The 25,985-nt window shown below is 45.5% G+C and overlaps 2 protein-coding genes across 4 annotated transcripts in view; both read right to left on the reverse strand.

Moving 5' to 3' along the window:
- Window positions 1-217: 217 nt before the first annotated feature.
- On the reverse strand, window positions 218-11,228 carry HMCES (5-hydroxymethylcytosine binding, ES cell specific). 2 transcript variants are annotated; one of them, XM_073351405.1, is made up of 8 exons: window positions 11,062-11,228; window positions 9,432-9,585; window positions 8,897-9,093; window positions 6,767-6,910; window positions 5,475-5,594; window positions 4,380-4,540; window positions 3,543-3,735; window positions 218-2,086 (listed from the first exon to the last, which is right to left on the reverse strand). In XM_073351405.1, exons 3-8 carry the CDS (start codon window positions 9,077-9,079, stop codon window positions 1,883-1,885), a joined length of 1,005 nt encoding a protein of 334 aa, XP_073207506.1. In that variant the 5' UTR covers window positions 9,080-9,093; window positions 9,432-9,585; window positions 11,062-11,228; the 3' UTR covers window positions 218-1,882. The 2 variants fall into 2 exon arrangements, with proteins under 2 accessions (XP_073207506.1, XP_073207505.1); XM_073351404.1 differs by lacking the exon at window positions 9,432-9,585.
- A 1,202-nt stretch (window positions 11,229-12,430) lies between these two features.
- The window catches only part of COPG1 (COPI coat complex subunit gamma 1), a 30,208-nt gene continuing 16,653 nt past the window's right edge, over window positions 12,431-25,985 (reverse strand). For both annotated transcript variants that reach the window (XM_073351402.1, XM_073351401.1), the window contains 10 exons: window positions 24,780-24,855; window positions 24,230-24,333; window positions 23,531-23,656; window positions 22,981-23,049; window positions 21,889-22,031; window positions 19,820-19,991; window positions 18,268-18,365; window positions 16,170-16,308; window positions 14,426-14,524; window positions 12,431-13,649 (listed from right to left, as the gene is read on the reverse strand). In XM_073351402.1, the coding sequence (XP_073207503.1) occupies window positions 13,519-13,649; window positions 14,426-14,524; window positions 16,170-16,308; window positions 18,268-18,365; window positions 19,820-19,991; window positions 21,889-22,031; window positions 22,981-23,049; window positions 23,531-23,656; window positions 24,230-24,333; window positions 24,780-24,855 (1,157 nt within the window). In that variant the 3' untranslated portion in view covers window positions 12,431-13,518. The remainder of the gene's footprint in view (window positions 13,650-14,425; window positions 14,525-16,169; window positions 16,309-18,267; window positions 18,366-19,819; window positions 19,992-21,888; window positions 22,032-22,980; window positions 23,050-23,530; window positions 23,657-24,229; window positions 24,334-24,779; window positions 24,856-25,985) is intronic.

The raw sequence follows: 25,985 nt of genomic DNA on the forward strand, positions 1-25,985 counted from the left end.
GGAGCCATCAATCTGCCTTCTGAGAATATTTTAATTTGTAAATAAACTCTTACCTCTTCAGGAACTTTAGCCAGCCAAAAGTCTTACAGCTCACTGTACTCTATGAAGTCTCTTTTTGCAAGGGTGAGGAAGACACATTATTCACATTGCTTGTGGAGTGGATGATTATGGATTGATAACAAGTATAGAGAGACAGATACACACAAGGACACATCACAACAAGCCAACTGATCGCTTTTTATTTTCTACAAACTACTATTTCAAACACAAATAAGTGATGCTCTCCAGAGAGCACCCACATGCTAAGGTCTTTGCTCTAACATTTGACTCTCACTGTTTGTTCAAGTCCCAGACCAAAGACAAAAAAATACTTTTGTACTTTAGTGACAGTCCAGTGATCTACCTACTCAAAAGAGTGATTGTTCCCTCTCTGGATCAAGGATTCAGAAAATACTCTCTAAATCTTAAAATCCTATTAACAAAAAGATTGCACAAACACTATGGCCAAGACAAGTTTTCCCACACCACTCCCCACAAAAAATAATAAAGCTAAGAGTTATGGCTGCCACAGAAGACAGATTAAACCCAGTAATTCCCAGGAACCTGCTCTCTAAGGTCATGCCAACACATTAAAGCTTGTTTTTCAGTAGTACTGAGTACCTGCAGCTTCTATTGACTTCATTTGGAGCTGTGGGCGCTCAGCACTTCTGAATATCAGGACTTTCTCTTTAAATTTACCAGTGTTGCTACTGTCAGTGTGAGGTCTGGTGTAGACAATATGCTGCCATTTTTACCATTGTGTCATCTAACCCTGCTCTGAGCAGGGTTAGACAACACTGGTTAAAATACTGATTCATGCCTACATTATAACTACATTGTAACAGTGGGAAATTTGAGGGGATATTTCTAGTGGCTTCCATAATATTATAATACCACTGGGGAATGGTTTTCAAAGCAGCCCTTGACAATAGCACACAGACTCCTTAAAGGCAGGTCAGCCTGTCAGAAATGGGACAGACAATGAGCATGGAAAAGAATTTAAAGGTAAGGCCACTTTTAGCTTTCACCAGCAAAACTGACTTAACAAGGCATTTCTCTCTTACTCACACCCCTCCCCATTTCCACAATAGAATGCTTCCTCAGTTTTAAAAGGCACCTGTACCCATGGCACTTGCTTCCAGGATCCTGAACATCCTCCTTTCCGCATATGACATCAGGATCCCACTGTTCTGGAACCCTTATGCAGAGGCCCATACATGTTGCTGTGCCAACACAAAGCAAGGCAGTGTTAGCCCAGAATTTCCTGGCCTTGGGAATGGGTCTCTGTCTCTGATTTAAATTCTAGTTTAACATAGGTTCTTTTTTTCATTTTTCAGCTGCAGAAGTTCTCAAGCATCAAAAGTGTCCAAAATAATCTGTATAGAACAGACTATCTAGGAGAATTAACACACAGGAGAACCAGCTGAATACAATGACAGGAAAGAATTCCATGCAGTTTTTCTGTTCCTCACCCAATGGGAAGAGCATGGATTGCATTTAAGTGCCTCTCTCACATGTATTTGATCCATAGACATTCCCAAGGCAGGTCAGTGCCAACCACTGGGTTGCAGTGAAAAAGTTGGTGGGAGGTGAGCATTGCACATTAAATCTATGTCCCTGCTAGTGGAAGACAAGAAAGAAAGTTTTAAAAACCAAACACTGCTCTCCTGAATCAGTAAACCATCAGCACAAGAAGGGCAACAAGCTACAAAATCACATCAGTGCTAAAGAGATCACGTTAAAATGCTCAATGCAACAGGTCACAGGAGTCTCAGTACCAGTCTGCAGAATCTAACAAGCTAACACGCTGCATCTGCTTAGGAACTCAGAACTGAAAGTCAGTTCATTGAGTTTTGGGCTTCTTTGCACAAGGATCCCCCTCTTCCTTCTTCAGCCACTGGTGCATTAAGCCTGCACTGGTTCTCTTGGGTGCAGCAATTTGAATGAACTGGCTGGACCATCTGGGCAAATCACCTTCCTCTTTCTTGGGAGACTTGTTTTTCACCCAATCCAACATCATTTTGCTGCTAGTGCTGACTTTGGTTTCCTGTGAGGACAAATTACAATAAGAAAAATAAGAACCACAGAAATAGCTGGTCATATATGCAAGGCACATCAGAAAATGCCCACATGGGTACCAAGTCAATGAGCTGGGTCCAGTTTCAGAATGGGGAAGATGCAGCAGCAGCATCACTCCCTACAGTTACACAGCCTTGCAGAAAGTTCCCGTGGAAGTCCCAGTCGGATTAATCCTAAATGCCATTCAGGAAAGAATATACCATATTAAGCAGAGTGATCCCGACACTATACATCATGGTTTATTTCTGGAAGAGCAGGAAAAGGAATGGGAATCCTTGAGGGGCCTTCACTGCAGTGACCCTCTCTCCAACTGAGGATGGATGGCTGCCTTTGGGAACATAAGAACAGCCATACCGGGTCAGATCATAGATCCATCTAGCCCAGTATCCTGTCTTCTGACAGTGGCCAATGCCAGGTGCCACAGAGGGAATGAACAGAACGGGTGATCCGTCCCCTGTCACCCATTCCCAACTTCTAACAAACAGAGGCTAGGAACATCATCCCTGTCCATCCTGGCTAATAGCCATTGATGGACCTATCCTCCATGAACTTATCTAGGTTTTTTTTGAACCGTGTTATAGACTTGGCATTCACAACATTCTCTGGCAAGGAGTTCCACAGGTTGACTGTGTGTTGTGTGAAAAAATACTTCCTTTTATTTGTTCTAAACCTGCTGCCTATTAATTTCATTTGGTGACCCCTAGTTCTTGTGTTATCAGGAGTACATAACACTCCCTTATTTGGGAGTCTCTCAGAGCCATCCTGAATCAGTTAGAAGGGGTAGATCAAGAATCTTACATGGCATAATCTACCTCTCATCCTCAGGCACTGAGTGAGCTGCCAGCCCCTAATAAACAGCTAAAAAAAACATGTGATTTATTCTCTTATATTCTGTGGCATGACCCACCCCATTTGTTAAACTTTTGACTACCTTATTTTTTATTGCATTTGTAGCCCATTTCACAACTTTGATGCATGATTTGCATGCATGATTCGCATGCATGATTCATCCTGTCATATAAGATAATAAATTTGCATGCTAGGATCTGCAATCTGTATTTACATTTTACTTCAAACATTCTATTTTCCCTTTTGTCACTAACAACAAAAACAGCACCCCCGAGCCTGGTGCCCCCTAAGCCTGGCACCCCAGGAGGTCGCCTGAGTCACCTGCCCCTAAATCTGGCCCTGAGTCTACAGCCTCCATTTTCTCCTCTGTAAAAGGCCCTTCCAGGCTGAACAATCTATGCATCTATGAAAATGGGTATAAATTATCTGCGGGCAGGATTAATTCATTAATGTTTGTAAAGAGCAGCAAAACCCTCAGCTACAAAGTTAGACAGAGGACAAAGTACTATTCTATTTATTATTATTAAATAGTATTATGGAGGGAAGTGTGATTTGTGTCAACCACCAGATCTCACCGTCTTTGGTCCCAACCCAATGGGAGCGAGGCATTCTGGTGTATTGTTTCTGGAGTTGTTTACTATAGTGGAAACCGGGTGGAAAGCAATGTTCTCTGTGGAGTGGATGAGCCTAAGGGCTTCCTGTGTTGATACCTCTGTAAAGTCCAACCATTTCCTGACGGCCTCATCCCCATCCAGGATAGCTGGCATCCTAAACATGGGAGGAGATGCAGAAATCTTAAGTCCACATAGAGACACACAACTTATCCGCCACGTGGCAGGACTGAGTGATTTGGGTGAAAGCCAAACTAAGATCCAGAATTAACATAATCCAGATTCCAGCTATCTGGGGATACACTGTGTTGGCAATAACTATTAGTACATTAACAACTGGCTTGAAGGCACACAGACCTAATTTCTGAAGATGTGAGGAAAGGACTAAGCAATACAATGTTTTTCTTTGAGGCAAACAGTGTACTAACTTCACCAAAGCAGCCTGCTTCCCCAGAGGAGGCAAAGGGTCTGTCAATCACTAGGCAGGCCTATGAGCAATTTAATTCTTATTGCTACCAGCAAGGAGCCAAACACAGTGATTTATGGCAAGGGCAAGATTCAGTGACCTGAAACAAGTTAGTAATGTTCTAATGTACTTCTCTAGGGGGATCAGGTAGAAAGAGCATGGAAGAATTTCTGGCCTGTATGTTCTTGGCCACCAAGGCTATGTATGTAGGGGAATACAGTCACACTACCTGCTCCACACAGCACAGAAGTAAAAGGAAGGTTTTCTGCCACACACTCGCCACTAATCTCTGCCCCCCTAAACTCTACAATCCACAGCCAGTCATTCTCACTTGCCTGTTATGGATATCACTTAAGCCTTTAGACGCATCTACTGTGATGATGGTGTAGGTGTATAATGCATCCCCTCCATCAGGGGGCTCCCAGCAATCGAAAATCCCAGCCATGGTGAGTAACCTCCAGCCTTTCCACTCTTCATCATCATCCTTCCCATCTGCCTGGAAAATAAAGATACAGAATGATCACAGTCTTTCCTAATCTCCTTCCTATATTATGTAATTTCAATACAAAGATATTTAAAGGCTATCTGATCCCTCACAGAAAACACACAAAACCAGTGTAGTTCAGCTACCCATGCCTCATCTGCTATTTTAATTACTCTTCCCTATTTCTAGGGCTGTTTACACAAAAACTTTATTAGGAACTTCATCTTGCATTGATACTTTTCCCCCCTCTCAAAGTCATATTCTCCACCTGTGCATTGTACACTGTTACTTTGGAAATGATCGTGAGGTCACAGGAGATGAGAAAGGATAAGCAACAGTAGCAGATAAGATCTTCGATGTAACAGATTACATTTCCATGAAAAAATAAATAACGAAAGCACAACAGGCCGAAAAGAGTTTCTGAGATTATTCAGAACTCTGTTCTGTGAAATTTTACCAAGGGCCATTGACTTCAATGGGAGCTCTTTGTGCTCAGCACTTCTAAGGATCAAGCCTTCCGTCAGAAGAGTGATGGGAAGCACACTGTAGATCAAAAGGCCATGCACAGACTGCAGCTTTGGGTGTACCATCACATATTACAGCAACAGTTCCAAACATAAGAGAAGCTAATCTTTCTGCATTTCAGGGCTTTAATATACAGGGGATGACTACGTGACAGCGGGACATCTTCCATCACTGCCAAAGCCCTCTTTCCACCTGCCTGGAAGTTAGGCCTCACCACACATTTAAGCTGCACTGCTTCCAATATCCTATGCCTGAACCTCAATCACGAACACAGCTGGAGTGAGCAGGAATTTATAAAATAAACATGTTTTTCTTCAGGATAAGTGACAACTAATTAATATTTCTAAAGCCTTTTCAAATCAGAAAGTGCTATATCTCATTGCTGAGTATTAAAACAACATTGTTGCTGGGAATCCAGTACCATTTCTTGCTTGGGCTGTGGGAAGTAAATGAAATAGGGCTGCTTCTTTCCATTGTGCTGCTGCCATTCATAGAATCCATCTGCCAGCACTACACAGCGCCTGCCCTTTACCAGAGGTCCCTTTGGGAAGAGAAGATTTGACCACGTCACAAATCAAAGCAGATGGCAGCTTGGAAGGTATTAAAATAAAAGGGTTGTTGGGGTGGGAGAAGGAGGGGAGGATAAGGCCATGGTTGAAGTATAGGGAACACATTTCTTTATAACACTTTTTGTATTCTATAACTGATCCTCAAATGCATAGACATTAAAGCTGTAGGTCCACACTGGGGTTCTGTTCACATAAACCTATGCTCTGCTATCAGGGTTTATGCCACCATTAAAAGCTCTTGATGAAGTTAGAGCCTTATTATGTAGATAATTCCTGTATATGTGTTTTATACATAGTAATCTGATAGTGTCCCATAACCACCTAAGAATTAAAATACATTAATACATGGTAGTGGCAGCATGAGAACTCCACACTAGCACAAGATGGAAATCTAGTCATTCTATTCCACTCCATTCAGGAAGTCTGATTTAGTTTTAAATATGTCACTGTAGTAATTGGCACTCTGTCTACTCCCTTTCATTAATATCAATGGGAGATAGGCACCTAACTACCCACCACACACCAAAATTAAGTTGGAGGTGTTCTGCAAGTAATACTCAGGGTAATTCTGAGAGTCTCTAATTCACTGAAGGTTATGAGCAGTAAGACAAAATAATCCTTCATGTTCTCAGCTTCCATAATTTAGAGCGTGACAGAACCCCCTCTTATAGACTCCCACCAAACAGTACACCCACCTACCGGCTGAGGGGGGCAGGATAAGTCTACCTATGGAGCTCCTTGTGCTGCTGCTCAATTGGCTTAACAGACAAGCTTTCTATTAATTTTAAATAGTATTTTATTCCCAAAGCTTTCTTTCTATAGAACCAATGTCTTTGTTTTCTCCAGCCTGAACTGTACTTGAACCAAATAGCACGTTATCTTAAGGCCACCTGGTCAAATACAGCATGCGAAAAGCTATCGTTTGTTGGGTTCTTCTGTTTCAATGAAACTGAGATGCTAGGTTTTACATTGTGTCACTCAGAAGGATTTATTTTCTGTGCAACAGGGTGGTGGTGGTCAATTCTTGTTAGGAAGAGGCTTAGATCTCTGGTTTACAAGTCATTAATAGCACTGCTAGGAGCTGATGATTATAAAATCTTCCCTCTCTCAAGACTCATTAAATGCAATAATATTGTAAACTTACCTTGTAGGAGGGTTTCTCCATCATGGTTTCGCTGCAACAGTTGGAGGTTTTATACTGCATTTTGGAAGGGTCAGCTTCTCTAAACCAGGCTGGGACCAGTCCCCAGCGCATAGCCGCAAGGACACGCTCAGAAGAATCAGCATCCTTTCACATAAAATAGAAAAGCACCTCATGCCAGTACACAAGACAGGAGCAGACAGCAAATTACAAAGTAATCAGAGCATATTGTAGCTCTCTGCCTTCTCCATTATATAGTGGAGACTACAACAGATCACAGCAAACTCACTCACTACAACTAGTGGCAGAGAGCCTAACAAGAAAAGAGAAGCTTACAGATAACTTATTAAAGTAATATCTTACATTTTAAGAAGAAAGGTTACTTTCTGACAAGAAAGAAACTTTTAGTTGCTGTTCTGCTAGTTACTTTTCTTGGCAATTCTATCACTTCTGTTTTGTATGGGTGTGAGAATATACTCAGTGCTGATACGTGACTGCAACCAAAAAATGATTCAAAAGTAATCAGTAATTATTACTCCTATGAGAAAGTCATTGAAAATATGCAAGGGATTAATTTTCAGACCCAGCAATATGCAATATGGCTATTTTTCAAAAATAAATATAAACACCACTGGTTATAAGGAATATTCACTATATAATACAATATTTGCGTATAATAGTAAATTTGCAATTTTTACTTCACTAATACTAATCAGAGATCTTCCACTCTAAGCATATTATACATTCTGTCCTACCAAAAAAAGTCCCAGCAACATCATCATCTTAGGGCCTTCCCCAATGTAATGAATAATTATAAAAGGACATTGTTAGGTTCCTTAATCTTTTTTATTTAAAAAAAAAATTCTTACAAATGTTACAAACAATAACTTTGTTTTAATAATCTGATCATTTTTAAAGTCTAACTTACTTTCACTGTTCACATTTTTGCATTTTTTCTCAGTTTGGACAATGGAAACAGACTGTGGGTTTCACTTCTGCTTCTAGTCAAATTCACTTTCTGATTCTCAGGTGCCAGCCAAAAGCTGCAATGTTTGGGTGGCTAATACCACAGGAAAATGGTTTGTTAAAAAAAAGTTCCCAATGAACAAAACTACACAGAAACATTTCTATTGGCCTTGAGTTTTGTAAAACCTTTCAGGCCTACAAGCAGAATAGAAAGCAGCAAAGAAAAGCACAAATCCAATTGTTTCCGCTTCAACATTGTAAATAAAGTGTGTCACACTGTTCCCAAATAGTGAATAAGCATGGAAAGTAGTTTAATAAAGACAACTGTATGATCAGATGTTTGCTTGTGCTCATAGTTAGGCCTCTGGTACGCTTGAGACCACTACCTATCATACTGGCCAATACCATCTCATTGTTTCCTTGTACTCCTCCATCAGTCTGCCTACGCCCATCTGTTGTCTCTGGTCTTACACACTGATTGTAAGTTCCTTGGGACAGGGACCATCTTTTCTTGTTCTATGTTTGTATAGCACCTAGCATAATGGGGTCCTGGTCCATAAATGGGGCTCCTAAGCACTACAGTAATACAAATAATAAATAGATATGTTTCAAGCACCATCTTTTTCTGCTTTGTGATCTCATCAGCTATTGCAGGAGAATTGTGGAATTTTAAGTATAGTATTTAAGCAGAAAAGTAAATGAGGAAGTAGTTTTCAAATGCTGTGCAGGTGTATTGGGTTAGAATGATACAGTGTTAATATTTTTAATTTTCACCTTTAAACATTTCTGGTTCTACAAATCTAAGTAGTTGTAACAAATATCTAATTCCTGACATTTCAGCAGAACTTAAAATACCTTTTTACTGTAGAAGTAGGAACACATACAGCACTACTAATACAGCAATCATGTGTACTGAAAAGCCTGAAGTGTCAGTATGAATTCCTGCAAAGCACATACTAGCAGTAGGAGTCTGGAAATACAGAACTAGAATTAAACTACTAAGGCTTGGAGAGACCGAAAACTGTAATGCTCCAAAATATAAAGATATTTATATCAAACTGGTCAAGTACAGTTGTGAAATATACAGTTACCCCCCTTCAAACTACAAGTCATTGTATAGGATGCACCATAATGCGTGCTAAGTATTTTGTTTTGCTTGAAGGTTACCTTCTCGAAGTGTCGTCGGGAAACCAGAACAGGGCTGTTGGACTGGGGATTCTTGTTGTAGGAGGGGCTGTATTTATCAGCATCTCTCCATTCAGGTTGTCTTGTTCTACCATGGTTATCACGGTACACACAGGCCCGGCGGATGCGATCTGCTCCCAGAGCACAGGCCGTGCGCCCACACATTCTTCACAAGTTTCCTAAAAGAAGAGGACATTATATGCTGTGGAACAATGGCCTCAAATCTGATTTCAGGTGACAAAGCATGAACACATTTCACCTTCACACTGGACACAAAAGGAGCTATTTACTACATGCACGTCTTCCCCTACCACTCAACCCCTTGTCCACTCTATGGCAAAGTGTCAGGGCTTTATTATTTACAGAGCCCAAAAGTGTGCTGGATATTGTAAAAAAAGCCACTAAGACTTAAATAATCTAAGTAAGCATACAATGAACAGATGAGAGAACAAGAAGCGAGTGATTGAAGTATCATATTTAATGCACACCACGTAGTTCAATGGGCATTCCCCCATACCTTTCCCCCCATCTATGATGTTAACACTTCTTTCAGTGGGATGACTAAGGATTGCAGTTGAGTAATATTCAGTGGAGCAAGGGAGGCTGGGAAGACGCATGCTCAAAGTTATCTTTAATTGTTACATGGTGCTTAGATAGAAGAAATAGGTGCCCTGGAAAAAAAAACAAGACAGATTGGTGTTGCTGCCCACTATATCCACTGAAACAGACCCCTGGACACAGGCTGGGGGAAGCCCTTTGTTCCCCTGTATTTACTTTAACCATACATCTAAATCTACAGGAACCAGTAAGTCAGGGGAGGCCCCAGGCAGCACAGCTCTGGGAAAGGGGGAGTGGGAATCTCTACTCTGGGTCACTGGTTGTTGGACTGGGGTCTCTCACTGTAAGAGTGATTTGAGGGCCTGCCTGGTGGAACATGGAAAAGGGGGTCCCCTGCCCAGAGAGAGAGGGATTTGGGGACCGCTGCCCAGAGGGAGGTGGTCAGGGGACTGAGAGGGGTTGCTGGTGTGGGGAGGGGGAATTGTAAGGGGGGTCCTGGCTGGGAAGGGGGCTGCAGCGCTCCTTGCCTGGGAGCTGTGGGGCTTCCTGGTGGGGGGAAAAGGGGCTGGAAGAGCTCCCTTCCGGGGGAGGGAGGCTGCAGGGGTCTCCGGTGAGGGGTTGTTGGGGGTGGGGGGGGGTTCCCGCTCAGGGACTGAGGGGATCTCCGGTGAGGGGCTGTCGGGGGGCGGGGTTCCCGCTCAGGGACTGAGGGGGTCTCCGGTGAGGGGCTGTCGGGGGGCGGGGTTCCCGCTCAGGGACTGAGGGGGTCTCCGGTGAGGGGCTGTCGGGAGGAGGGGGTTCCCGCCCAGGGACTGAGGGGGTCTCCGGTGAGGGGCTGTCGGGAGGGGGGGGGTTCCTGCCCAGGGACTGAGGGGGTCTCCGGTGAGGGGCTGTCGGGAGGGGGGGCGGTTCCCTCCCAGGGACTGAGGGGGTCTCCGGTGAGGGGCTGTCGGGAGGAGGGGGTTCCCGCCCAGGGACTGAGGGGGTCTCCGGTGAGGGGCTGTCGGGAGGGGGGGCGGTTCCCGCCCAGGGACTGAGGGGGTCTCCGGTGAGGGGCTGTCGGGAGGAGGGGGTTCCTGCCCAGGGACTGAGGGGGTCTCCGGTGAGGGGCTGTCGGGAGGGGGGGGTTCCCGCCCAGGGACTGAGGGGGTCTCCGGTGAGGGGCTGTCGGGAGGAGGGGTTTCCCGCCCAGGGACTGAGGGGGGTCTCCGGTGAGGGGCTGTCGGGAGGGGGGGGTTCCCGCCCAGGGACTGAGGGGGGTCTCCGGTGAGGGGCTGTCGGGAGGGGGGGGGTTCCCGCCCAGGGACTGAGGGGGTCTCTGGTGAGGGGCTGTCGGGAGGAGGGGGTTCCTGCCCAGGGACTGAGGGGGTCTCCGGTGAGGGGCTGTCGGGAGGGGGGGGTTCCCGCCCAGGGACTGAGGGGGTCTCTGGTGAGGGGCTGTCGGGAGGAGGGGTTTCCCGCCCAGGGACTGAGGGAGACTGACTGCGGGGAGGGGGGCTGCTCAAGGGTATGCTAGCCCCATGGTGGGTTTCTATTGGGCCCGCTCCGTCGCCCAGCCCAGGGTGGGTCCCGCTCCCGCTCCCACTCACCCGGCCGTTACCGACACCTCAGCCCGCCCGCTGCAGCCGCCAACAGCCCGGGCGGGGGCGGGTCCCAGCCACCGTCTGTGAGTGGGCGGCGATGGGCACGTGACGGGGGTGCTGCCGGCCCCCGCCAGGCTCTGCCCCGGGCACGCGGCCTGCTCCACGGACTGGCGAGGGAGCGGGGCGCGCGCGCGCCTCTGGTCCCGGCTGGCTCCGCTCGCCAGGGGGTGAGCGCGGGCGCAGCCCCGCCGCAGCCAGGCTTCTCCCTGCCCCCGGGCCCGGGCCCAGCCCCAGCTCCAGCTCCCCGGGGCCGGGACCCACCGCAGAGAGGGCTGGGGCTTCGCCGGGCCGGGTAGGGGGGAACTAGACGGCAAAAGGTGAAAAATCGGGAGGAGGGGGGCTAATAGGAGCCTATATAAGAAAAATACCCAAATATTGGGACTGTCCCTATAAAATCGGGACATCTGGTCACCCTACGGCTGGAGGAAGGGCCGCGTTTGGGGGCTGTCCAGGGCGGGGAGGGAAAACAGGGGCACAGGCACCTCTACCTGCCTTCTCTCTCTCCAGCTCTAGGCCCCCAGCTCTGCTCTGCTGCGGGGCTCTGGGCACAGCCCGGATGCACTTGACAGTCACACACCTGCCCCCAGTAGTGCTCTGCACAGGCACCCTGGGCAAAGGACCGTGTAACCCCCTCAGTCAGGCCGAGCTGGTGAGGCCATATCATCAACCGCCCGAGCTGGCGGAATGAGTGTTCCTGGCTCCCTGCCCTTCTGTCAGCTGCACATCTCTGGCAAAGACCCTTCCCAACCAAACCATGGCCTCCGCTCATGGCCAGGGTCTGCGTCCACAGGACGCGTGGTCAGCTGCCCACTCAGCCTTGTGTTTTGCTGCAATTCCCCTAGTGCTGCAAGACGGGAAATAGGACCACTCTAGTAAGAGGAGACACAGAGTTCATTCTCCTAGCTGACAGACTACTGCAGAAGCCTCAGGGCTAGCACTGTGGGTTGCACAGGTGCATGTGTTGCCCTATAGTGGCCAAAGCCTCAGGACCAGGAGAGACAAAGGTTTGCTTAAAACAAAAACACAAAAGTGGGAGGCTCATGCAGAAGGTGATGAGTAAGGAGAACTCCTTGAGTATTAGCACAGGATATGGTGAGCCCCTCCAATAGGGCGGTGGGAGAAGTGAACAGAAGAGGCAATGACAAAAATAGGTGCTACCCTAGATAATCACTCTGTTAAAGCATGCAAGACCGGCATTGTCTATGACAATCTCCCTACCAGTCGCACATGCCTTGTCAGTCTTGCAGGAATGAGTTGGTGCAATGCCTTTGGCTACACCTTTAGGCCAATAATAAATTATGTAAATTCCATCAGGATCTTTTAATACTTTGTTTAATGTTACATTATATGGTGACACTTTGCATAAAAAAACACAGGCAGAGTAGAACAAAGATCAATTACACATGCTAGAAGCAGACATCTCTCCTGTTTTCCCCTTAACTCACAAGTTAACCAAAATGATGACTCCAGAGAGGAATGACAACAGCTCTGGTTGATATATTACACGCTGTTTGATGTTACACATCACCATATTGCTTCTTTCATATTCAAAAATCTAACTGGTCACATTTCCTCAGGATACTTACAGCACACCAAAAATCACATAATCCTCTACCACTGATACAGTAGGCTTTCAGTGTTAGATCTAAGAACAACTGAAAAACCAGTTACTGATAACTACGGGAATGTGAACAGCCAAACCAGTTATACACAGACAGCGTGTTCAATTGATTTACACTTTATAGAGACTATTTCCTTCTGACAGGGTTATGCAAAACTAGAGCTAGGCACTTATTTCCCATTCTTTGACTGAATATAATTGCAAGCCAGCCAATCCCAACCCACTGTGTTGAGGGGTAAGTACCCTGGGAGAAGATCAACCTGTCATTTTCCATGAAGATGATAGCGGAAGGCAGCCAAGTTCTATAGCCTGCGGGAGAGGGAATAGTATTATTTTATTTATTTACGGTGTCCTGTTTTTAAGGGTCTTTTAAAGACAAATATACTAGCAAAATTAGTGATAATTAAAAGCTCACTAATTTCAGATTCCAAGTGACTTAATGGGTTTGATACAGCATTACCATGATAGGAATGGTTAAAAAAGGCTTCATTGGAAACACAGGACCTCCAGACTGCAGAGTCCAGCAACTTGGTACTAAATGGGCTGATTCTTCAGAGGGGTTTATAGATTTAAGTGAAACTGAATGCTTCCTAAAACCTCCTATCAGGGCATAAAAACACCACAATTTTATTTAGAAAAACCCAAATAACTATCCTAGTTTTACTAATGATAAAAAGCTGCTGTAGTGAATGTGATTCCAATTCAGTGTCCAGAACAGAGGGGAACCAAGAAAACCAAGAGCATTCTCCCTTTATGTCAGAGTGCAGTCTCAGAAAGACAGTTTAGCCAACCGAGGCCATGATTACGTCCACAGGAAGCTCTTCTCCACTGCGGGCTGTGACCTGCATTGTTACAATGTCTGTTAGGACAAGACGAGAACGCACCAAGAGGTCATGGCCACCCCGAAACACACCTGGAAACAGAGAAGAGAAGAGGGAAGAGAATAAAGTGCTTGAATGCCACTCGCTCATCCATCAAATTCTAAGGATACTCATGTGGCTGGAGCAAGGTCCACTCTCCAAAGAGCATCAGCAGAACATAGTCCAAAAAATCCCCAATGCAGCTGGATAGTTAAAAACCCCACAGTAGCACATTACAGTACCCGGATGAGTTAGTCACTAGTATAAATCTTTCAAAACCCGACAGAAACACAAATTACATTTATATTTTAGACTCAAATGGGGAGAAGATCAAGACATTTCTGATAGCACCATCAATTTCTCACCCAGTATGCATTTTAGTTTAACATCTAGAATTACATTCAATTTATTGCTCAAGTCCTCCTTGCATCTCCCATAGGATACCTCAGTTCACCTCATTCTGGAAATCCAGGGACTCCCACAAAGATGGGGGTAACAGCTTCCTGAAGATCATGCAGGGCAGTTCTGAACTCAATTCAAACCATCCCAAGGGATTGGGCTTGTCCCCAATCCCTATCCCCAAGTAATTCTTCTGATCCCAACATTATCAGCTGCCTGAATTTGAAGGGATGAGGAGCACAACAGAACAGGTCAATGAGTGTTATATGAGGCTGTAGCAACTGGGCGATAGGCTGTGTACTAGCTGGGCTAACATCCTGAACACTACTGTTCAGTCTCAAAACAGACAAATCCCTGTGTATCCCCGGGGTCGCCAAGAGTGCCACATAAGGTGGGGCAGAGATCCCAAAGGAGAATCCCAACAGCTTACCTGCCAGGTACAATGTGTGAGAGTTCTTGTTGTCTGGCACTTTATCCGATCGCTCACACGGCTGCATCCCCAGGAACTTAACAATATTACTGACTGCCTCTGTTAAAAGAAACAACAGAGCGTCAGTTTCATGGGTTTATTTAACATCACTATTTTAACAGTGTCCAAAGGTATAGCAAGGCCCTACTCCCAATACAGAGAAGAGATGTGGTCTCTGCCCGAAGGGGCTTAGAAAGTAGCTCTTCACAGCAGAGAGAGCCTCCATATGTGTTAGTACAGGGCCCAGCTCAGTGGGGCCCTGATCTTGAGAGAGATCTTTGGATACTAATGCAATACAAATCATAAATAATAATTTTGTACATGACACAGCAAGGGTGCATGGGTAACAAAGGTGAGCAGGAAGGAGGATATGGACAGCATCAAGATGACTGCACAGTAACTCAGCAAGGACAGTGCACAGCAGTGGTAGAAATTATTTGAGGAGATAAAAGTGGATAAAATGAAGGAGGAGACAATGAGCTTCTTTCAGGCCTTGCAGGAGACATGGGTCTTCAGGAGGGATTTAAAATAAGAGAGCGTTGTAGCTTTGAGTACCAGTTCAGGGAGGGTATTCCGTGCATGAGGTGACAGGGAAGACAGCACAGAAATAGCCAAAGAGACAATAGACAGCAAATTAAGGATTAATCCCCATCAGGCAGTGACGATTAAAGGGAGCAACACAAAACTGCATGATGAAGGCCCAATATAAAAGTACCCCCAGAAGCTGTCACCCCAACAGACTTCAATGGGCTTTGGAAGAGGCCCAGATAGAGTCTTTAAAATTAATAAACTGAGTGTGAGGATGAGAACAAGAGAGGTCATTTCAGGATCCCTCCTCCTCAGCTTCATATTACATCTATGGTTTACTCCTCCTTCCTACTTCTGGGCCCTAAGGTGCAGCCTAACTCCTCCTGTGCAAGGACGGCTAGAGTTAAGGCTGAACCATGTTCCAGCTTCTTGAAAAGGGTGTTGCTCAAGACCAGTGTGAGGTGCTCCCTTCCTTCCTCATACGCCATTCCCAGTCCCCAAAGGCTCAGGATACTCAGAATGTAGGATGTGTTTCCATCACAACAATGACCAAACCAACATGGTTTCTTTTGAAATTAAAAGCAGCTTTTTGTCATGAAAGGCCAATACTGTGCACAACAGGACACATCCAATTCTATGAACCTACACCAGAGATGAATTTGGCCCATCACAATCTTACTCAGAAAGAGGTCTGTATTGGACCTTAGACCTGAACTACGACTCCAATTTCAGGGTGTAGAACTAGACGCCCAAAGGAGCCTCCAGCAGACCAAAGGGAGCCACAGCTCTAAGGGTATATCTATATTGCAGCTGGGAGGTGTGATTTCTGCATAGGCAGCCTGACTTTGGCTAGCTCAGCTCAAGCTAGTGCGCAAAAATAGCAGTATGGATGTTGCAGCAGTGGCCATGGCTTAGGCTAGCCTCTCAAGCTCAGACCCAGGGGGGTAGGGGGGCCTGGACTTGGGCAGCTAGCCGAAGCCACCACCAGTGCTGCAACATCCACGCTGCTAGTTTTAGCATGCTAACTTGAGCTGAGCTAGTGCGGAGTCTGTCTACCTGTGCTGGGAATCACATCTCCCTGCTGCAGTGCAGACATACTCTAAAAGGCCAGAGTTCAGACTGCCTCTTGCAAGCAGGGAAATGCTAGGAGTTCTGTGGGGCTCAGAGACTTCCTTACCTTCCAATGTTTTAATGGTGGATAAAGTGAAGGTCTCTTCCTTTTCAAAGTCATCACCCACCTCGTCCCAGGCTGCTCCAAAGTTTGGCTTCAGAACCCTCTGGATGTGATCAGCTACCGTTACCTCAATGTCTTCAAGCTGATAGAGAAAGAAAGTTTGACAGAAATAAGATAGTTCTTGTTGGGGGAAAGCTATAGACTTGGCTCATTGCAATCAAGTAAAGACTGTGACATTTACTTTTGATCACGGATTTTCTCAGAAATTAGCTTCCTGTCTCCCTTCTGATTTATTTGAGCAATGATATTTTGGTACAATCTGTTTTGATTGGGTATTGGAGTTGGAAGAGCTTTCAGCTCTTCCATGCCCATGGTTTTATGATGGGACTTCCCATTCCAAGCACAGCTCTCAACCTGCCAAAGATCAAAATGTTTGAGAAAGATCCAAAAGAAGGGACCACACACAAATAAAATTTAACCAAATAGAGGCAGGTGCTTGGACTAATGCAAGGTTTACATTTCTGGAATACTTCTCTATATTTTGCATCCCAGCTCATCATTTCTGAGATCAGTAACGCACAGTGAGAACCTCATGTCCAAGAAGAACTGACCGCAGAGTCCATAATGGAGAAGGGTACATGCCTGCATTTGAGACCTTCTCAGGAAGTATCATATCTGATACAATCCACCACTGAACGTTAGGTGAGCTGAGCTGTTGGTGTGGCCACATTTATGGGAGGTTGAACTTGCCTCATCAGATAAGCCCATCTCTCCAGTGCATATACACCTGGAAACACTCCTCTGCAGGGGTATGATCAAGATCCCCTCATAATTCTAGTTTAATTAATGGATGGACTCTGGTTGCTATTTAAAATTGCTCAAGTGCCGTAGCAGAGAGGGATGAGTGTCTCGTATAACCTGGCACAGAGTAGGGTCTAGCTGCGCAGCGTCCTTTGGAAAATCCTCTCTGTTCCCTCTGCTTGGACAAAGCTCCACCAGCTCTCACTACAGCTCATGCTGACTTACTGCCCAGTAGTTGCTACAATCAGATACTCAACAGTGTCTGGTGAGGAAGGGGCAGGGAAATACAGGAGCCAACAGAACAGGTTAAGGTTCAGACACATCACATCTTCTACTCCAAAAGGCAAACAAAGTCACCCTGTGTGAAGCGACCAAATCTGTTGGCTAAGCTCAAGAAAACTTTTAGCTCCCAATGAGCAACAGAGACCTCGGCACAAAGATTGGTTTTGTGCTCAAAAGCTGTCTGGATATAGCAGTGGCTCAGACAGAAGCCCTTACACAGAACCCTAATACAGCCCTTGTCTCACTGCCAAAACGAAGGAACCAAGGTTCCCTTCCAGGCTCAAGAGCCAGCAATGGAATTTTCCTGGTACCAGAGTCAGACTCTGGCCTATGAAGTGCAACGCATTCAGTGCAAGAGCTGGCCTAACAGCCTCCATTCATTAAAGCAGCTACTGTGTTGGTGGAGCCCACTGTCCTGTTCTGAGCATTGACAGGTTATTTTTAAAGTCAAAAGCACTTGTTCAAGAACAGAAGGAGCTTTATTTACCCTCCAACAGAGAGTTCTAGTTCACAGGAGGGCTGCCCATGCTGCCCAAGGCATGAGTAGGAACCATGCCAGCTATTCCACACAGCTTTGACAACACCCTTCATTCCTGACACGTGACACAGCATGCTAACCTAGGGCAACCCAACCTGAGGGAGACACCACAGCCTCTATGAAGACAGATGTCCAGTGTATCCATGTATGTGCATGAAGAGTACTCATAGGAAGGTACTCCAGGTTAGGTAGAGTAAACCACCTGTCCATGCTAAGATTTTACAGCTTATGAAACTCAGAGCTTCATTAAATTTGTGTCTTGGTCCCAACAATCAGAAGAGCAGCTGCAGAGACTGGGGAAACTCATGACAAGGAACTTCCATCTCTCCATGGGAGGAACCCCACACCCCTCTTTACAGGAAGTGCCCAAAGCTTCTGTGGCCAGATTACATTTCAGAGGAACAGGCTATTGGTGCACAGAAAATTCAAGGGAAACAAAAGCCCCTGGACCTACTGAAGCTCCAGGTGTCAGATCCTTACCACGTACTCATCCTCATAGCCTTCATCGTCAGCTTCGCCAGTGTTTAGGTCACAATCCTTGACGGTGAATTTCATCATGCAGCTGAATGTACAGGCCACTGGGGAGCGGGGTGGCAAAGGAAAGGCTCACGTTACCATCTGACATGCATTTCTCTTCATGGGCGGGAGCGTGGTGCAGTGTTCAAAATAGGGGACCGGAAGAGTCCTGGGTTCTATCCTCAGTTCTGCCACTGAGTTGCTGTGTGAACTTGGTTGCTGTGTGAACCTGAGTTGCTGTGAAGAACTTCCCCTCTTTGTGCTTCAGTTTCCCAAATGTGAAATGTATACATTTTATCTATTTAGATTTAGTAAATGATTATAGATACAGTGGGCTGAGAGAATTGTTTGTAAAACACTGAGATCCTTAGATTAAGTTGTATTATTCTTCATGGGAGGATCTCAAATAACTTTAGGAATGCTCATTAAATAAGCCTCACTGCCCCTGTGAGATACTCAAGATATTTTATCTAGGAGTCACTTCAACTACCACTGAAATGCTGTCACCTCTGCATTGCAACACAACAGCTGATTAATACTTCTTTACAAATTAAGACAGGTAGTGATGAACCATCCCAGATGAAACAAACTACCCAGTGAACAAAAAAAGAGGTATAGCAGTCATCAGTTGTGTTACTACAAAGAAAACCAAATGAGACTGAAGCGTGGAGAGAGGCCATTTCACTTTCTGATTGGTGAGGGCATAAGTGAGCTGGAGACTCAGCCGTACCCATTCTAGAAGGCATTCCAACTTCTATCTACCTACTGTAGGTACCTATGTGGCCCCCGTTCCCATAGTGTCTGAGTGCACTACAAACATCTTATAACATCCCAGGGAGATAGAGCAGTATTATTATCCCAGTTTCACACATGGAGAACTAAAGCACAGAGACACTAAGTGATATCTGTGGCAGAGCAGGGAACTAAATCCCAGTCTTCTGAGTCCCAGGCTAGTGCCCTCACCACCAGACCATCCTTCCTTTCTTTAGAAGTTGCCTGAGCAATCTCATCTTTCAGTCATAATATCCATTAAGGGTAGTGGTAAGGGCATTTCCAGTGCAACGGGTGTCCCAGGCCTATGCTGCAGGGGAAAGACAACTACTTTTAAGAAATTAGATTAGGCAAGGAAGGAATTTAGGCTCTGTTAGTGTGGGACCCTCCAAATGTAGCTCCCACAGACCTCGTCAGTAGCCAGCATCACATTAATTGTTACGTTCACGCCAAGCAGTCTTCCTAGTGTCTGAGAAGAAGGGAGACAAAGGGCTGTGCACAGCCTCACTCTGAAATGCTCTGAAGCAAGTTAACCTAGGAGAAGAAGTGGGAAGAATTCTTCCAGGAGGGGAGCCTTGAAAGGCTGTATCGCACAGAGTGGTGAAAAGAAACAGTACTCAGTGCTGTTGGATGGTGTGCTCACTTACCAGCTATAGTAAATGGCTTGTACATGGGGCAGAGGGTGTGGGGAACACAGTATGGGTTATTTAAGGGGAATGGCAATCTACGAGGACAAGCTGCTTACCTGCTGTGGGGTCCTCTTCAGGCAGCACCACAAGCGTGTAGCAGATACCAGGCTGGTTATACAATAGGCTTTTGGCAGGTATGTAGCCAATGACCTCATACCCCTCTGTCGGCTCCATCTGTACCGTGACGTTCTCCAGGATCTGATCATTCAGTGTATTTGTACAATCAAACTACACAGGGAAAGAAAGGGAAGCAACAGCTTGAAGCCATTAATGATGGACATAATAGGAGATAGTGATTCAGGCAGAGGACTTGCTCAGTATGAATTTTAACACTGACCGCCTTTTGCAATATCTGCTACCTAAATACAAACTCTGTTCTACTGGATGTTGACTTGTGAAGTCAAAGGACCTTCCTGTGAAGGTTTATTTAGACATGTACCACGTAGAGAAGCTGGCATTTCTACTTATTCAGCTGAAAAGTTAAAAACCCCCAATGGATGCAGAAACCTCTGTAAACATTTAATAGGAAAAGAAATTTAAAATAAAAACACACTGGCCTAGTGGCTCGATCTTAGCCTTCTGCCTGAGAGGAATCAGAGGGTAGTTCGTCTCTTTCAGTACAGTATTGTATCTTAGTGCTTTGTGCAGGGCAATTTTAAATGTCTCCAGAAAGACAGCTTTCCATCACTTCCCCAGGGAAAGTATTCTAAGATCTTCACCATAAGGAAGGTTAGATTGACATATATATAGCCTACATTTTCCTTCCTCAAAATTTATTACAAGTGCAGTATTTCAGAGCTGAGCTGGAGGTAGCCCTTCTAATGGCTAGAGCAGAGGAGGGGGAAATCAGGACACCTGGCTTCTATTTAGGCTCTGCCACTGACTCATTATGTGACCTCAGGCAAGTCACTTCACCTCTCTGTGTGTTTACGTGGGTGTAAAATGGATGTAGATAATGCATGTGTCTCTGTAAAGAATTTCGAGAGCCTCTGTAAAAGGAGTTAGGTAAGCATAAAATATTCATACTCTTCATAAACTAACTAGCTGCAAAACTCCACATGCCCTGGGCCACTTGGAGTCTCAGATGCCCAGGTGAAAAGTTGCACATGCATCATAAAGAATGCCTCAGACATAGCAGGAACATGCCTAGGGCATAGCCAAGCAATACAGACCGAGTATATATATTATTCATGGCTTAAATGAGTATAAGTCCTCTCTCCTCTTGACCTGTCTTTCTGTTGTAACCTTTTCACACTGTCAAATTAAGGAAGCTCCACCCTTTCTTGACCCTGACTCTGAGGCCTCTGGTTGAGGAACATTTCCCTCCCACCCCATAAACAAAGTAGCCCTCCACAGTCCACATACACACTATGAATGAGAACAGCACCACCTAGTGACTGCGTACACGCTTTAGATCAGAGGTGGGCAAACTATGGCCCACGGGCCACATCTGACCCGCGGGACCGTCCTGCCCAACTCCTGAACTCCCTGCCGGGGAGGCTTACCCCTCACCCCTCCCCTGCAGCCACGCCGCCGCGTGGGCAGCAGGGCTGTGTGCTCCTGCAGCGCAGAGCGGCAGCATTTCTAGCTCCAGCTGGGCGGCGCAGCTGCCAGACATGCTGCTCTGAGCAGCATGGTAAAGGGGTGGGTAAGGGGCAGGGGATCCCGGGGAGCAGTCAGGGGACAGGGAGCAGTTGGATGGGGCAGAGGACAGGGAATGGGGGGAGGTTACATGAAGGGGGTCCCAGGCGGTAGTCCCGGAAGGGGGCGGTCAGGGGACAAGGAGCGGGGGGGGGGGGAGGCGGGGGGCTGGATAGGGGGCAGGGGCCAGGCTGTTTGGGGAGGCACAGCCTTCCCTACCCTGCCCTCCATACAGTTTTGTATCCCAATGTGGCCCTTGGGCCAAAAAGTTTGCCCACCCCTGGTTTAGATATACAATATGCATACATGCTTAGGTTAAATTCAGATTACTTGGGCCCAGAGTATGGAAGAAGCGGTCTCAATACCATTTACCTCTGCTACATATTATGAACTAAACAAGACACACCACTGGGAAGAAACAGCCCAGTGGGTAATTAACAATTAGGAGATTATTTTCACAACCCTGTAGCAGCATCCTACACACCTGGAACACCATGTGGTTGACAAATGTATGCTTGGTGCAACGGATCACGTACTCAGTCTCAGATTCTGTAAGAGCCACAGGCTCTGGAGAGGACTTGAAGAGCGGGCCCAGCCCTTTGAACTCTGGGATAGCTGCCAGTTGCTCTAAAACAGAGTTAACAGAAAGAAACTTTTCTTTTTCCGAACTCCCAGGTGTCAGATAGCAGGTCTCATTCAGAGGCTCTAAGAAGCACCTATTAAGTCACCTGAAAGTGTTTTAGCAAAGAGCTACCAGCAACTAAATATATTAATTAGGGCATTAAAATCTAGCACCAAATTATTTCTTTGGACATGCCACCCATTCACCTAAGTAGAAGCCAGACACGAGCATGCCCTGAAGGTAGAGCTGGATCCCAAATATCATACGAGTGAAAGTGCCCAGAACTTAGAGAGATTTCAAAGCTCAATTAACTCCTGCTCATCTCTGTAATAAAATCACTGATCCAATACTGTGCAAAGGTATAGATTCAGGGTGAATGTGACCACTCTGACAGGAGCAGTGAAGGGCCCCAAACCTGGTCCCAAGGTGTGCATGAGCAGGGGGAACATGAAAGAAAGCAAAACACCACACACATACAGGAATTAGGGGCTTAGATCAGCCAATCTCCCAGGCCTGGTATTGATCGGTTTTTGAGTGCACACATTCACCATTCCTGCTGCATTTATAACCTGCAAAATCAGAAGTATTCTTGGCCCTTCAAGTTTGGAATCCCCTCCAGATGAGGGGCATAGGAATTGCCATATTGGTTAAGCGTAGTGGCGCATCTAGTCCCATATCCTATCAGTGGCTAGTATCAGAAACGTCAGCAGATATGCAAGAAAAACTGCTGTGGGCACATGTGAGATAACCTGCCCTCAGGAGAAGATCCCCTAACCATAACACCACTCGTTAGAAGTTGCTTGAAGCACAACGGTCTATTTCCCTTTCATGAGGGTCAACTCAGATGGTGAAAGACTACAGGATTTAGGCAGGCTCAACAAATCACATGACCGCTACGTCCGCATCTCTTCCCCCTACACAAGGTTAATGAGAGATGTCCCACATTCTGCTTACCTTGGAATATTTCTTGCCTTGTTGCTGCCACTTTCTCTGGCTGTTTGACCACAGTGATAGGAATACTTTCTGCAGGGACAGAAGCAAAACAGGATAGAGAAATGAATTGAGAAGATCACAAGCTCACATGCAGAAAACATCTTGATTGGGACTCCTATAGAATATGAAGGAAGCCCATTTTTTGTCTTGCTACAGACTCCATTAGTCTCACCCCCAAGTAATGCATCCTATTGTACTCAAAGTCCTAACCTTCACTTCCAAAATAGCTTTGGAACAACAGTAGCTTCAGTGAGGATTATGAGCAATTACTATTATTAGCAGGAGGATTACAACAGAATCCTAATCTGGGAGCAACTGAATTTACAGCATGGACTTTACAGAAAATAAACACCCCAAAATTCAAACAAGATGGATCTTAACAATTCATAGCATCACACAAGCTGGAGAGAAAGACGCCCATGAGGTCCCATCCAGTCCATCTCCTGAGGGGATGTTGGAAGCAATCAGCTTTAATACTGGAGAGGACCGCCCCCTGTTATTCCGTGGGTACCTGTTCTTTGTTCTGTGATGAGAGCAGTTGCCAAAGGAACAGATTTCAGGTCAAAGGGTTTCTCAGAGGGTTCCAGGGTATACTGCTGCAGTGCCCTCTCCAGGCCAGGAATAGATACTGTCAAGCCTGAGGAAAGAAGGGAAATCACTGAAGTTAAAGCAAACACCAACTCTGTGAGCCATTGAGTCAGAGTCCAACTAAAATCTCTATCTCTGCTCTTCTTAATTGGCTAGTGCTGTAGAAAGCATACGTACCCAGTGTTCATGCACTGGACACACTGAATCCAGTATTTCTGAAAATACTATGAGGACATTTATGCAAATGATTATCATCCCCAGAGCAAACCTGTACACTACAAACATCTGGAATGCTTTTGGCAATTCTATTGTAACCACATTCCTCAGGGCCTGAATCTGGGTCTCTGATGCACAGCCATCACTGCACTACAGCCTGAGAAGTCAGCCACCCTACGGCATTCATACGAGCAGATTTGGAAAGGATAGCTGAAATGCATGTGTCCTTCACATCAAGAGGTAACCTACCAAATGTCTTTACCTGCCCTTACCATTCATGCAATTACTGGACAATTGACAGATTTATGACAGTCTGAAGGATGTTCAAGCTCCCTGGAACCAGTCTGTTCCCTAGGGACCTTGGGTAAAAAACATGCAGCTTTATTCTGAAAAGCCTCCACATTACCATTCAGGATGTAGCCAGCATTGAGAGCTTTCTGCTTCTGCTCCAGGACATTTAGGTAGAACGTGGCTCTGTCTCTCACTTCATTATCATCATCCATCACGCACCTGAAGGCAAGCCAACACCCAGCTGTGAGCACTGTGAATGTATGCAGAGGACTGATCTACCTTGGTGGTGGCCTAAAGAAACTGAAAATATGCACTGTAGAATAGAGTTAGTTGTGGCACTGGTGATCATACTAATACGGCAATAAATAAATAAATAGTTCACCTCCTTCCGACAGCCATTCTGGGCTTCTCAGATTAATTTTGTGGCACTGAATGCAACAGCAATATTAGAACCTGCCATGGGAGGCAGTGTTCTATATACCCGATAGTGGCTCTAGGACTCTGCACCCAAAATACTGTGCCAGTCCACAAGTCTGATTACGTTCTCTCAAGTGGGTCAGGAGCTCCAATATGTCAAGAAAATCCCAGGTTTGTCCAAACATTTAAATTCTTTGGCAGAATCTCTGAAATGTCTGCTGGGACAGAGCGCAGACTATGTAGCTCACCTTTTCAATAACACTAAGATGCTGGGTAACACATCCTCATTCTGGGCTCCAAATTTAGCCAGCGCACTTACTGCACCTGTAGCAACAGCAAGGAAAACAGGATCAGCTGGCAAAGTTAGCAACTGGAAGTTCCCTCTGTTTTGTGATCTCACTTTAATGCAACAGTTTTACAGACAAAAGACAAAACGAACAGCAAATTTTTTTTTTAAGTTAATCAGAAGCAGGAAGCCTTCCAAAACAATCAGACGATACAAATTACTCAAGATAGTTAAGTCCAAAGCAGACTGTGAAGAGTTACAAAGGGATCTCACAAAACTGGGTGAGGGCAACAAAATGGCAGATGAAATGCAATGGTGATAAATGCAAAGTAATGCACATTGGAAATCATAATACCAACTATACATACAAAATTATGGGATCTAAATTAGCTGTTATCACTCAGGAAAGATCTCGGAGTCATCATGGATAGTTCTCTGAAAACATCTGCTCAGTGTGCAGCAGCAATAAAAAAAGCTAATGTTATTATCTATCCCTTTCCTAATGGCTCATAAGAGAGAAAATACCATAATGCCACTATATAAATCCATGCTATACCCACACCTTGAATACTGCATGCAGTTCTGGTCTATCCATCTCAAAAAAGATGCATTAGAATTAGAAAAAGTATAGAGAAGGGCAACAAAAATGACTCTGTGAGGAGAGATTAAAAAGACTAAGACTGTTCAGCTTGCAAAAGAGTTGACTGAGGAGGGACATGATAGAGGTCTATAAAATCATGAATGATGTGGAGAAAGTGAATGGGGAAGTGTTATTTACCCCTTCATGTAACAATAACTGGTAGTCACCCAATGAAAGTAATAGGCAGCAGTTTTAACAAACATAAGGAAGTAGTTTTTCACACAGTGCACAAACAACCTGTTGCCAGGGAATGTTGTATAAGCCAAAAGTATAACAGGGTTAAAAAAAGAATTAGATAAGTTCATGGAGGATAGGTCTATCAATGGTTACTAACCAAGATGTTCAGGGATGCAACCCCATGCTTTGGGTGTCCCTAAGCCCCTAACTACTAGAAGCTGGGACTGGGACGGATCACTCGATAAACTGCCCTGTTCTATTCACTCCCGCTGAAGCATCTGGCACCAGCCACTGTTGTAACACAGGATACTGGGCTAGATAGACCATTGCTCTGACCCACTGTGGCCATTC

The sequence above is a fragment of the Lepidochelys kempii genome, chromosome 7 (genome assembly GCF_965140265.1).
Source record: "Lepidochelys kempii isolate rLepKem1 chromosome 7, rLepKem1.hap2, whole genome shotgun sequence".
Classification (NCBI taxonomy): Eukaryota; Metazoa; Chordata; order Testudines; family Cheloniidae; genus Lepidochelys; species Lepidochelys kempii.

Bases quoted from the DNA above. Each gene is read 5' to 3' on its own strand.
- HMCES (XM_073351404.1), bottom strand. From the start codon at position 9,079: ATGTGTGGGCGCACGGCCTGTGCTCTGGGAGCAGATCGCATCCGCCGG. The intron at 4,541-5,474 runs GTACTGGATTCC...TTTATTTTCCAG, and splicing joins CACAGCCCAAGCAAGAAATG to GCAGATGGGAAGGATGATGA. The intron at 2,087-3,542 runs GTGAGATCTGGT...TTGTCCTCACAG, and splicing joins TTGGGTTGGGACCAAAGACG to GAAACCAAAGTCAGCACTAG.